The sequence below is a fragment of the Hypanus sabinus genome, chromosome 14 (genome assembly GCF_030144855.1).
Source record: "Hypanus sabinus isolate sHypSab1 chromosome 14, sHypSab1.hap1, whole genome shotgun sequence".
In the NCBI taxonomy this organism is placed as follows: domain Eukaryota; kingdom Metazoa; phylum Chordata; class Chondrichthyes; order Myliobatiformes; family Dasyatidae; genus Hypanus; species Hypanus sabinus.
The window spans coordinates 34,826,470-34,840,086 of record NC_082719.1 but is presented as its reverse complement, the minus strand read 5'-3'; the positions used below and the strand labels follow the sequence as shown (position 1 = coordinate 34,840,086).

Below are 13,617 nucleotides of genomic sequence, written 5' to 3'. Positions count from 1 at the left end.
GACAGATGACTGAAGAATGTCCTTCTCATTCACCTTCTAACACCAGCTTTCACATTCAAAGTTATGTCTCCTCTGCTTCTATATTTAGCATTGTCTGTTCATTCCATGACTTCCAGGTATGTCCCTTATTCCCTGTCCATGATACCTTCTCATGCAACCACAGGAGATACAACCCCTGACCTTTCACCTTTTTCCTTCCTACAATCATTGCTTTTCCTTCAATGGCATGTTTTCTAATCTAGTTTACTGTATTCTGTGAATCACAATATAGACCCTCTAAATTTGGGTAACCAAATTCAGACTGAGTGACTCCTGTGCAGAGGACTGTGCTCAGTCCACAGGAGTGATCCTCAGCTTCCAGATGCTCCCTCTTTAATTCACCATTCTACTCCTAATCTAACCTTTTTATTTGTAGCCTCCTCCCCATTGCAAAGATGCCCAAGTTGTAGAAACAATACCGCATGCTGGAAATGGTTCAGCCTACTGGACTCAACAATGAATTCTCCAACTTCAGATAGCTCACATTCTTTCAATCTGTATAACAAATTGTATCAATGACATTTGTGTATTCTGGCATGCTCAGTATGTCCCAGTTGAACAGAAAACACAAAAGGTGTCAATACATTACTAACACATTACACAAATAAACTCTCCATTCAATTGCTGTCAACATTACCTGATTACCCATTCCCTTTGACCCACCCATTGTCTTGCCCACGACCTCTGTGCAACTCAGACTAACTTGTGTTTTCTCTTTCTCAGTTCTGTGGAAGAGCCTTTGATCTGAAATATTAACTGGTTTCTTTTTCCACAAATACTGCTTTATTTGCTCATTTCTTCCAACATCTCTGTTTTTGTTTCAGATCCCAACATCTGCAAACTCATTTGTTTCCCAATATTGCTGGTTTTTTTCTTGTTTTGCTTTTCTCTGTACTGTATCTCTTTTGTCATAAATGCTCTGGATGTGTTTGCTCTTGCCTGTTTGCTGCCATGTACTTTCCAACGTTTAGACTTACTCCTTAACAGTTCACCCTAATTAACTGTTGTCAAATTTGTCTGATCACTAACTTTGTTTGCCTTATTAACATTCTAAATATTGATTCTTAACTCTCCCTTCTTCATTACTAGACTTAGTTATGGTCACTTTAGCCTTTCAGTAGATTACTAGTTTTAGCTTATTGCTTATCTGTAAATTCAGTATCCTGTCTTCTGACAAATGTTCCAAAACATATTGGTCTACAATGTACTGATCAGTCACCAATTCTTCAAAGAACAGCCTGTCAATAGATCATGGATCAGCTTTTCCCTGACTTCCATGCCTGAACACTGCAATGCACAAGTAAGGAAAGAACTAGAGATCAGATGCCAGCTCATCTAACCTCGAACTGAGCACTAGGTACAGAACAAGTTACTGAGATGAAATGGTTAATGCACCTCACATTTATCCCCACTTTTCCATGACCATGATTGTTCTTGGCAAATTGTTCCACAGATATAGTTTGCCAGTGCCTTCTTCTGGGCAGTGGTTTTACAAGATGGATGACCCCAGCCACTATCAATACACTTCATAGACTATCTGTTGTCGCATAACCAAGACTCACGATATGCACCAACCGCTCATACAACTATCCACCACCATGGCTTCACGTGACTCTGATCACGGCACTAGGCAGGTGCTACACCTTTCCCATGGGTAACCTGCAGGCTAACGGAGGGAAGAAGCGCTTTACATCTCCTTTGGTAGAGATGCATCTCCACCTGCCACCCAACTATCCTCATCATGTAACACAATCCATTCATGAAAGCAGGGGTGGGCTGTAGAGGTAACTTATCTTGAGTGAAAAGATAAATTCATATTAGTGATTTTATAATATTAATCAATTTTTGAATTAATTGCTAGCATTTTGTTTTTAGTATGTTTAATTAGTTAAACCTTTCTATGTGTATCTGATCACACCTGGAAGGACTCTGGAGCTGTGGGACAAAGTGAATGAGCAGATGTTCTTTGGCCACTTGTAGGAGTAAGTGCTAGGAGGGAGATTAGTAAGGAGGGATGAATGAACAAGGGAAATGCAGAAGGAGCGATCGCTGTGGAAAACAGAGAGTGGGGAGAAAGGTAAAAATGTGCAAAGGTAAAGATGTACGGAGGCTCATGGGGTGGTTGATAAGGACAAGAGGAACTCTATCACCGTTAAGATGGCAGGAAGACGGCGGTGAGTGCAGATGTCCGGGAAATGGAGGAAATGTGAGTGAGGGCAACATCAATGTTGGAGGAAGAAAATCCCCATTCTGTGAAATAGGAGGACATTGATATCCTGGAAAGGAAATCCTCATCCTGGGAACAGATGCAGTGGAGATGAAGAAACTGAGAAAAGAGAACTACATTTTTACAGGAGACTAGGGTGGGAAGAGGTATAGTTGAGATAGCCATGGGAAACAGGTTTATAAAAGATGTTGGTTGACAGCTTGTCTCCAGAGATAAAGACAGAGAGATTGAGGAAAGGGAGGGAGATGGCAGAAATGGACCAAGTGAATTTAAGGGCAAGGTGGAAATTCAAACGAAGTTGATGAAATTGATGAATTCAACATGGGTGCAAGAAGCAGCACAAATGCAGTTGTCAAAGCAGCAGAGAAAGAGTTAGGGAGCATTACTGGGGAAGTTTTGAAACATGGATTGTTCTTTGTAGCCAATGAAAAGGCAGGCATAGCTGGGGCTCAAGTGGGTTCCCATGGCTAATCCTCAAGTCTGGAGAAAATGGGAGGAGCCAAAAGAGAAATTGTTGAGGGTGAGGGCCAGTTCTGCCAGACAGAGGAGGGTGTTGGTGGAGGGGAACTGGTTGATTCTTTTATTGAGAAAGAAGCAGAAAGCTTTAAGGCCTTCTTGATGGAGGATAGAAGTACATATGGACTGGACTTCTACAGTGACAATGAGGTGGCCAGGGAACTGAAAGTTACTGAGGAGATCGAGAGCATAAGAAGTATCGCAGATGTAGGTGGGAAGAGACTGAACCAAGGGGGATAGAACGGAGTCAAGGTATGAGTATGCATGTTCAGAGGGGCAGGAGTTGGCACAGACAATGGGCCTACCCAGACAGTCAGGTTTGTGGATCTTGGGTAGGAGGTAGAAGCAGGCAATGCAGGGTAAGGGAACTATGAGATTGCTGGCAATGGATGGGGGTTCTGAGAAGACATGCAATGAAGAATGGAAAAATACTGCATAAAATGAAAAATGAAGGTCCTGTACTGAAAGAGTGGGTTCATCAGCATTGGAGTGAATATATGCCGCTTAACAGTATGCTGAACATGAAACAAGCAAATATCTATCACAAAGAACTGAAAATTGAGGGTAATTGTTTCATACGCAAAATAATTTAAAATATTGTATAAAACTACCCCTCCTGCCATCATAGTTGTTGTGAAACAGATGGCTGTTTGAAATTGCAGTGCTGGAACCCGGTAACAGACACAGTCGAGGGAGGTCTTTCAACTAAGACAGTCTATGAAAGACCCAGTTCTATCATGTCAGACTGTGCTCCAACTGTGGACTAGTCACTCTGAGCTTCGCACCAACTGGACATAAGCTATATATGCAAAGTAAATGGATTTTGTGTTCAGACTTTGGTCCATCCACAGGTATCTCATTATAGATACAAATATTCCAAAATCTGGAACACTTATGACCCAAGCATTTTGCATAGGGGGTGCTCAACCTGTACTACATTTTCTACTGTTATTTCATTAAATATCTGTTCAGATTTAAGAAATTCAAGTTGTAAGTTGTATTGTTTTACCTGATTTCCGCAAGAATTCCTTCAGATCCTCCTTCAAAGATTCAACCCGCACCTCAGATTTATGTAGGCTTGTCTGCAAGCAAGACAGAGATACGGTGTGAGAACTTCCAGTGTGAGATACAGTAAACATTAACAAGTGAGAAACTGTTTAGTCAGGATTAAGATAATATAAATATAAAAGTCATACAATTATATAGCCTGGGTGAAATCACACCTGAAGAATTGTGCAAAGTTTTGATTCCAAGAACTAAAAATAGAATATATGTGCCATTGAAAGTGTGCTATAAAAATTCACGAGACCATCTACTAACCTATGTGGAAAGACTGAGTAAACAGCCAGTAGTTTAGAAAAATGAGCAGTATTCTGGGGTTCAACAGAGTGAATGCAGGTATATTGTTTCCCTGGTTAACCAGTTAAGAACCATGGATTAGATTTTTTTTAAAAAAAGGGCTGGTAAACTATTTGCAAATGAAATTAAGAGAAATTCAGATAGTGGTGAATTTTTGGAATTCTCCATCCCAGAGGCCTGTGAAAGTTGAGTCAATAAAGACTCAAATTAAAAATTTCTATTTATTAAGAGAATCAAAGGTTATGGAAAAAGAGTAGGAAAACAGCACTAAAGTCAGATAACAGCCTTGATTTGATAATGATATTGGAAGCATGTAAGTCAATGTCATTTACACTCTTAATTATTTATTGCTATTATACTCCAAACACTCGGCAAACAACAGTTATATATAATAATAAAAATAAATAAATAAAACTGAGAACATGAGTTGTAGAGTCCTTCAAAATGAATCTAAAGGTTGTGTTCAGTGATCAGTTCAATGTTGAAGTGAATAAAGCTATCTACACTGGTTCAGGTGCCTGATGGTTGAAGGGTAATAACTGTCCCTGAACCTAGTGATGTGGGACCTAAGGCTCCTGTTCCTCCTTCCCAATGGCTGCAGCAAAAAGAGAGCATGGCCTGGATGGTGGGTGTCCTTGATGATGCTTTTTTATGGCAGTGTTCCTTGTGGATGTGCCCAATGGTGGGAAGAGCTTTTCCTATGATGGACTGAGCTTTATCCACCAATTTCTGTAGGCTTTTCCATTCTTGGACATTAGTGTTTCCATACCAGGATGTGATGCAAATAGTCAGGATACTCTCCACCGTGCATCTACAGACATTCATCGGAGTTTTAGCTGACATGCCAAATCTGCACAAACTTCTAAGAAAGTAGAGACATTACTGTGCCTTCTTTGTAATGGCACTTGCAGGCTGAACCCAGGATAGATCCTTTAATATGGTAATGCCACAGAATTTAAAGATTTTGACCTTCTCCTCCTCCAATCCTCTTACAGGGACTGACTTATAGACTCCCAATTCCTTCCGCCCTTAGTCAATTATCATCTGTTTGGTTTTTACTGACATTGGATGAGAGGTTGTTGCTGTGGCATCAATCAATCAGATTTTCAATATTCCTCCTATATGCTGAATCATCACCACCTTTGACTTGGCCAACAATAATAGTGTTGTCAGCAAACTCAAATGTGGTGTTTTTGCTATATTTAAAGGAACTTCTGGATCAGTCTCCCACTTGAGACCTTGTCAAAAGTTTTACTTAAGTTACATAGACTATATCAACCACACTACCCCAAAGGTAACTTAATCAGCTCCTAAAAAAATTTATTTAATTAGTCAGGAAGGATCTCACTTTGATTAATCCCTGTTTATCCAACTGCTGGCTACTTCTGTTTCAGTAAAGAAAAAGTTAAATGTGACACCTCCTTGGTCCATGCTCAGATAAAAAGTTTGATCAAAAGACAAAATGGTATCATCTTGGGCTGCTGTAATGGCTTCTCCCCCCCTTATTGACCAATGGTTTGACTCTATTTTGAATACAAGTAATTAAGATTAAATACCAGTGAAGAATGTTTTCTGCATTACACACCTGCTGTCTCTAAGTTTGAGTAGTCTGTGTCTAGGCTGAAGGTTATGAGGGATAAAACTGGTTTTGAACAGTATAAAAAGGGGCAATTTCTTTGTTCAAGGGTGGGAATCTTCTCTTGGACTGTGTCACAACCAGTGCTAGTGGAGATAGGGACAAGGACGTCAAGCATGTTGGAAAGAAAAGACTGCGTGAAAGGTTGTTGGATCTGTGGTGCCCCTCCATAATTATGCAGACCAGCTCATTGAGTGGACAATAAGAACTATTTGTTTTCTGTACTGCTACTTCAGTAATCATTTACCTTTCTCTCTGTATTGCATACTTTGAATAACTCTAATAAAGTGATTTCTTACAGCATTTAGCACTTGTGCCCATCTCCTTTGTTTGGGAATACATGAGTGAATGCTTCTTGCTGAATCAGAAAAGAACAAAGAACAAATTTTTAAATATTTTTTACTAAAGTCCCTCAGACATGGTTTCCTCTTCTGTCACGAAGAGGCCACCCTCAGGTCGAAAGAGCAATACCTCATCCTCCTGGGTAGCCTCCAACCTGATGGCATGAACATTGATTTCTCCAATTTCCGGCAATTTTTCCCCTGCCACTTTCCTCTTCTTCTATTTGCCACTCTGGTCTTGTCTCTTCAACTGCCTATCACCTCCCCCTGGTGCCCCTTCCCTTTCCCTTTCTCTCATGGTCCACACTCCTCTCCTATCAGATTCCTTCTTCTTCAGACCTTGTCCTTTCCAATTATCACATCCTAGCTTCTTACTTCAGCCACCCCTCCCCCACCACCTGGCTTCACCTATCATCTTCTAGCTTGTACTCCTTCCCCTCTCCTACCACCTTCTTATTCTGGCATCTTCCCCCTTCCTTTCCAGTCCTGATGAAGAGATTCAGCCCGAGATGTTGACTGTTGATTCATTACCATAGATGCTGTATGACCTGCTGAGCTCCTCCAGCATTTTGTGTGGGTTGACCTCACACCTCCTCCTGTTATTTTAAGAAACGGGTTTGTAAAGTTCCTGAGTCCAATAATGAACAACACAATATATATTTACTTAAAACTTTCTGGTATACTTCACAGAAAGTACTTAGAGCCAAATTTTGTTTATTACTTAATCACACAGGGTGAAGAGACAAGTCTTAAAACAGAGAATGGCATATATGACATTGCTATAAAGTTTGAAAGAGAATAACAGATCTCAAGACCCTTGACAACTGAAATAAGGTAGTCAATAGCATAAGGATTTAAATTAATAAATCCAGTTAAAATGTAGGTATACATAATGTAGATTAAAAAGAACATGCAAAGCTACAAATTCCACCATCTCTTCAGGGCAAACATGAGGTATTTCTGCCACAAAGGAATAAACCTGTGCAAGTGAAAGGCAAGTGCTACATTTTTTTAAGAGCCAAACTGCAATGCACAGGTCAACCAACAAAAGATACATCCATCCTATGATGTGCTGCAAGATGCAAATGTTAGGACAAAACAGAGGCAAAACAAAACTTCCACAGGAGAAACTGCTTAACCTATATGTTAGGACCAAGGAACACCTGACATTAATTGTGAGAAAAATTAAGAAACTGCAAGGGTAAAAAGACCCTGATAAGAGCTGTATCCAGGCCTTTCAATAGTAGCTAGGATGTAAGATACAAATTACAATGGAAGATAGAAAAGGCATGTAAACATGGCAATGTTACAATAGTCATAGGGGATTTCAATATGCAGATAAATTGGGAGAATCAGGTTGACGCTGCATTCTAAGTGAGGGAATTTGTAGAATGCCTTTGAGATGGCTTTTTAGAGTAGCTTGTGGTTGAGCCCACTAAGGGAAAGGCAATTCTGAATTGGGTGCTGTATAATAAACCAGAATTGAATAGGGAGCTTAAGGTTAAAAAAAAACCCTTGGGATGGAATTATCATAATATAATAGAATTCACCCTGCAGTTTGAGAGGGAGAACCTAAAGTTAGATGTATCAGTATTACAGTGGAGTAAAGGGAACTACAGAGGCATGAGAGAGGAGCTGGGCAAAATCGATTGGCAGGGATGAGAGCAGAATATCAATGGCTAGCGTTTTTGAAGGCACAGGATAGCTGCATCCTAAAGGGAGAATTAGACAACTGTGGCTGACAAGGGAAGTCAATACACCATTAAAGCAAACAGAGGGCATATAATTTAGCAAAATTCATGGGAAGTTTAGAGGATTGGGAAGCTTTTAAAAACCAACAGAAGGCAACAAAAAATGCCATAAGGAGAGAAAAGATGAAACACAAAGACACAATTGTCAACAAAATAAAAGAGGATATAAAAAGTTTTTTTCAAATTATATAGAGTAAAGGAGAGGTGACAGTGGATATTGGACCACTAGAAAATGATGCAGGAAAGGTAGTAATAGGGAACAAAGAAATGGCGGAAAAATTTAATAAGTATTTTGCTTCAGTCTTCACTGTGGTAGGCTCTAGCAATATACTTTATTGTCACCAAACAATTGATACTAGAGCGTACAATCATCACAGTAATATTTGTTTCTGCGCTTTATTCTCCTTTAAGTACAAATCAAAGTAAATATAATAAAAATTTAAATTATAAATCATAATTAGAAAATAGAAAAGGGAAACTAAGGTAGTGCAAGTCAGGTCCAGATATTTGGAAGGTACGGTCCAGATCCAGATCAGGATCTGTTCAGCAGTCTTATCCCGGTTGGAAAGAAGCTGTTCCCAAATCTTTCTTTCTTTCTTTTTCAATCTTTTTATTAAATTTCATATATAAAAAAAAACAACACATGATAATGAATAGATTACAAATTCAATAAACTTGAAATTACATTAGTAATAGGATAATAATATCCTATTAAACATCAATCAACAAAAGGTACATAAATCAATCAAGTCTATATAAATATATATGAAAAAAAACAAAAATAATCATCAAAAAAGAAAAAAAAATTTGAAAATATATATGAGAAAATATATATTGAAAAAAAAATACTAAACTAAACTAACATGGGCAATAATAGCACTTTATAAATATATGATGGTGTCAAGAAAAAAACTCCGGAACTCCATACCTGAACAAGGATAAGTAGAGAAAAGGATCTGAAATAGGCCAAATTAATTCATATGAAAGTGTCGAATAAATGGTCCCCAGGTTTCTTCAAATTTAATTGAAGAATCAAAAATAGTGCTTCTAATTTTTTCCAAACTCAGATAGGAAATAGTTTGGGAGAACCACTGAGATGTAGTAGGAGGATTTACTTCTTTCCAGTTTTGTAATATAGACCTTCTGGCAATTAATGTTACAAAGGCAATCATTCGTCTGATTGAAGGGGAGAGCTGATTGCCATTTTCATTTGGTATACCGAAAATTGCAGTAATAAAATGGGGTTGTAAATCGATATTCCATACTGAGGAAATGACATCAAAGATGTCCTTCCAATAGTTATGTAAAGTGGGACATGCCCAAAACATGTGGGTCAATGAAGCCACTTCTAAGTGACATCTGTCACATTGAGGGTTGATATGGGAGTAAAATCAGGCAAGCTTATCTTTAGACATATAAGCTCTATGTACAATTTTAAATTGTATTAAAGCATGTTTAGCACAAATAGAAGAGGAATTAACCATTTGTAAAATTTTTTCCCATTTATCTGTTGATATATTACATCGAAGTTCTTTTTCCCATACTTGTTTAATTCTATCCGATATTTCTGGCTGTATCTTCATAATCATGTTATAAATAAAAGCTACTAATCCCTTCTGACAAGGATTAAAAGTAAAAATCAAATCTGAAAAATCCGATGGAGTTGAATTAGGAAAAGATGGAAGAATTTTATGTAAGAAATTTCTAATTTGTAAGTATCTAAAAAAATTAGATTTAGGTAATTCAAATTTGTTGGAAAGTTGATCAAAAGACATCAAAGTACCTTCAAAAAAAAGATCACGAAAACATTTTATACCTTTCCTTTTCCATATGCTAAAAGCTTGATCTGTCAGTGAAGGTTTGAAAAAAAAATTACATAAAATAGGGCTGTCCAGAACAAAGTTTTTCAGATTAAAGAATTTGCGAAATTGAAACCAAATTCGTAGTGTATGTTTGACAACAGGGTTAGATATCTGTTTATTGAATTTGGCTAAATCAATAGGAAGAAAAGAACCAAGAACGGAAAATATAGAATATCCCTTTACCTCACTACATTCCAAATTTACCCACTGTGGGCACACAGGTGAATCCAAATCTAGTTTCCAGTACATTAGGTTACGAATATTATTCGCCCAATAATAAAATCTAAAGTTAGGTAAAGCTAGACCACCATCTTTTTTAGACTTTTGTAATTGCCTTTTGCTTAACCCAGGATTTTTATTTTGCCACACAAATGAGGAAATTTTTGAATCAATATTATCAAAAAAAGATTTAGGAATAAAAATTGGTAAAGCTTGAAATAAATATAAAAATTTCGGTAAAATCATCATTTTAATAGCATTAATCCGACCAACTAATGATAAAAATAAGGGAGACCATCTTGTAGTAAGTTGTTGAATTTGATAAAGCATAGGTAAAAAATTCAGTCCAAATAAATCTTTATATTTCTTGGTGATTTTTATACCTAAATAGATAAAGTTATCAGTAACAACTTTAAATGGCATCCTGTCATTCAATAAGGTTTGCGCGTTTAAAGGGAATAACTCACTCTTATCTAAGTTTAGCTTATAACCAGAAAAGCTACCAAATTGAGCCAACAAGGATAAAATAGCAGGAATAGACCTACTAGGATTAGAAATATATAACAGCAAATCATCAGCATAAAGCGATAATTTGTATAACTTCTCATTACGAATAATACCAAAAATATTAGGAGACTCACGAATAGCAATAGCTAAAGGTTCTAATGCAATATTAAATAATAAAGGACTTACAGGACAACCTTGTCTCGTACCACGAGATAATTGAAAAAAAGAGGATCTATAATTATTTGTAAGAACAGAAGCAACAGGTTTATAATATATTAATTTAATCCATGATATAAAATTAGGACTAAAATTAAAGTTTCTCAATGCATTAAATAAATATGTCCATTCAACTCTATCAAAGGCTTTTTCAGCATCTAATGAGATAACACATTCAGTTCCCAAATCTGGCTGTACGAATCTTCATGCTCCTGAACCTTCTCCCGGAGGGAAGTGGGACAAAAAGTGTGTTGGCTGGGTGGGTCTTGTCCTTGATTATCCTGGCAGCACTGCTCCGACAGCGTGCAATATGCCAGATATTCAAGAGTGTCAGGGAGTAGAAGTAGAAGTAGTAGTTGTTATTACTAAGGTGAAGGCACTTGGGAAGCTGAAAGGTCTGAAGTTAGACAAGTCACCTAGACCAGCTGGACTACACCCCAGGGTTCTGAAGGAGTAGCCGAAGGGATTGTGGAGTGGTAGTTTCTGAAATGGTTCGAGAGGACTGGAAAATTGCAAATGTCACTCCACTCTTCAAGAAGGGAGGGAGGCAGAAGAAAGGAAATTATTAGCTCATTTGCCCATCGTCAGTGGTTGTGAAGATCTGAGTCCATTATAAAAAATAAGTTTTCACTGTACTTGGAGCCACGTGATAAAATAGTCAAAAGTCAACATGGTTTCCTCAAGGGGAAATCTTGACTGACAAATCTGTTGAAATTCAATGAGGAAATACCAGGTAGGTTAGACAAAGGAGAGTCAGTGGATGTTACTTACTTCGATTTTCAGAAAGTCTTTGATGAAGTACCACACATATGGCTGCTTAACAAGATAAGAGTCCATGGTATTACAGTATAGGAAAGATATTAGCATGGATAGAAGATTGGCTGACTGGCCGGAGACAGAGAGCAGGAATAAAAGGGGACTTCAAGCAACACACACAAAATGCTGGTGGAACACAGGAGGCCAGGCAGCATCTATAGGGAGAAGCACTGTCGATGTTTCGGGCCGAGACCCTTCGTCAGGACTTCTCCCTATAGATGCTGCCTGGCCTGCTGCGTTCCACCAGCATTTTGTGTGTGTTGCTTGAATTTCCAGCATCTGCAGATTTCCTCGTGTTTGCTATAAAAAGGGCCTTTTTTGGTTCACTGCCAGTGACTAGTGGTGTTCTACACGGGTCAGTATTGGGACTGCTTCTTCTTACATTTCATGACAATGATTTGGATGATGGAAATGATGACTTTGGGGCCGTTATGATCCAAAGATAGGTGAAGTAATAGGTAGTGTTGAAGAAGCAGGGAGTCTGCAGAAGGACTTAGATGGATTGGAAGAATGGGCAAAGAAGTGGCAGAAGGAGTATCATGTTGGGAAATGTATGGTCATGCACTTTGGTAGAAGGAATAAAGGCACTATTTTCTAAACAGGAAGAAATTTCAAAAAAATCAAAAAACAGAGGTGCCTATGGACTTGAGAGTCCTTGTGCAGGATACTGGGAAGGTTAACTTACTGGTTGAGTTTATGGTAAGGAAGGCAAATGCAATGTTAGCATTCATTTCAAAAGGACTAGAATACAAGAGTGAGGATGTAATGCAGAGTCTCAATAAGGCACTGATCAGACTGCATGGAGTCCAGTGAGCAGTTCTGTGCTCCTTATCTGAGATAAGATGTGCTGGCATTGGAAAGGGACCAGAGGAGGTACACAAGAATAATTTGAGAAATGAAAAGGTTACACGTGAGGAGCGTTCGATGACTTTGGGCCTGTACTTGCTGGAGCTTAGAAGAATATTGGAAGGGAATCTCATTGAAATTATTGAGTATTGAAAGGCCTAGATAACATGGATGAGGAGCTGATGCTTCCTATTGTGGAACGGGGGAGCAGACTTGAAGTGCCAAATCGCCTAATTCGGCCCCCATGTCTTATGGTCTCTTAACTCAGAAAGCACATCTCAACTCATTATGAATGACTAAACAAACCCAAGCAATGCTAGCAAGAGGACACACCAATTATTTTGAATCCCTACAAATATATTCCAAACAATATTTAAAATTGTAAACACAAATACATTAACAATAAAATTATTCAATGTGCACATAATCCTAGTATCCTAGCAGCAGAGAATCCAATGCTTGAAATTAAATATTTCTCTAGACTAGACTTCAAAATCTGTGACTTCTGATAATCTTGTAGCCTAGATAGTCAATTCAAAATCAAAGTCAGGCAAGCAAGATTATGGAAGATATCACTAACGGTGCTATCAAATGGCATTTAGAGATCAATAAACTGCTCAGTAATGCATCATTTGCATTTCACTTGGGACACCTGCTGAAAGACCAACTTCCTCTATAGGTTAAGCTTTCTGGCAGAGCGCAGGCTTTTATCCGTGATCCCTCTGTATTTAGCAGCATTCATCTTCCCATCAATCCTGACCAGATTTCCAGTCCCTGCTGCTGTAAAGCATCCCCACAGCATACATTACAGTAGAGATAGTGTTACCTGGCTAGTGCAGAGTATTAGATTTACTCCACATGTACTGCTAAAAAAAAAGAGCATATCCTTGCCCATAAAGACTTTGCAAAGTGTCACATAGAAGGTACTGTAAAGATGTGGGTAAAGTTCTTGTGGTCAGATGAGACTAAAGAGGAACTTTCTGGCCTCAATACTGAGCAGTGCATGTGTTGTAAATCTAATATTTCTGATGTTAACAAAATTTAGCGTCCTGATTTTGGAATTATTCAACTAAGGTATAAATGTTCTTAAGTCTTCAAGCTCAAACTGTATAGGTGGCAACCCTCCTCTGCCATTTATTTGTTAAACTGTAATAGACTCAATTCCGTGACAGCGATCTCAGATGCCAATTTAAATTAGTAAATTGGTATAATATTGTCACATGCACCTAGGTACAGTGGAAAAACTTGCCCTGTTAATCATTCACACCGATCAATTCATTAC

General features: G+C 38.2%; 1 protein-coding gene across 2 annotated transcripts in view; it reads right to left on the bottom strand.

The window, feature by feature from the left end:
• tbc1d19 (TBC1 domain family, member 19) overlaps window positions 1–13,617 on the bottom strand; it is a 129,242-nt gene that overhangs the window by 114,551 nt on the left and 1,074 nt on the right. The window contains exons 1-3 of one of the 2 annotated variants that reach the window (XM_059989004.1): window positions 6,650–6,709; window positions 6,077–6,135; window positions 3,792–3,864 (exon numbers count right to left, since the gene is read on the bottom strand). In XM_059989004.1, the coding sequence (XP_059844987.1) occupies window positions 3,792–3,864; window positions 6,077–6,135; window positions 6,650–6,686 (169 nt within the window). In that variant the 5' untranslated portion in view covers window positions 6,687–6,709. Of the gene's footprint in view, window positions 1–3,791; window positions 3,865–6,076; window positions 6,136–6,649; window positions 6,710–13,617 lie in introns of those variants that run through there. The other variant, XM_059989003.1, reaches the window with a different exon arrangement.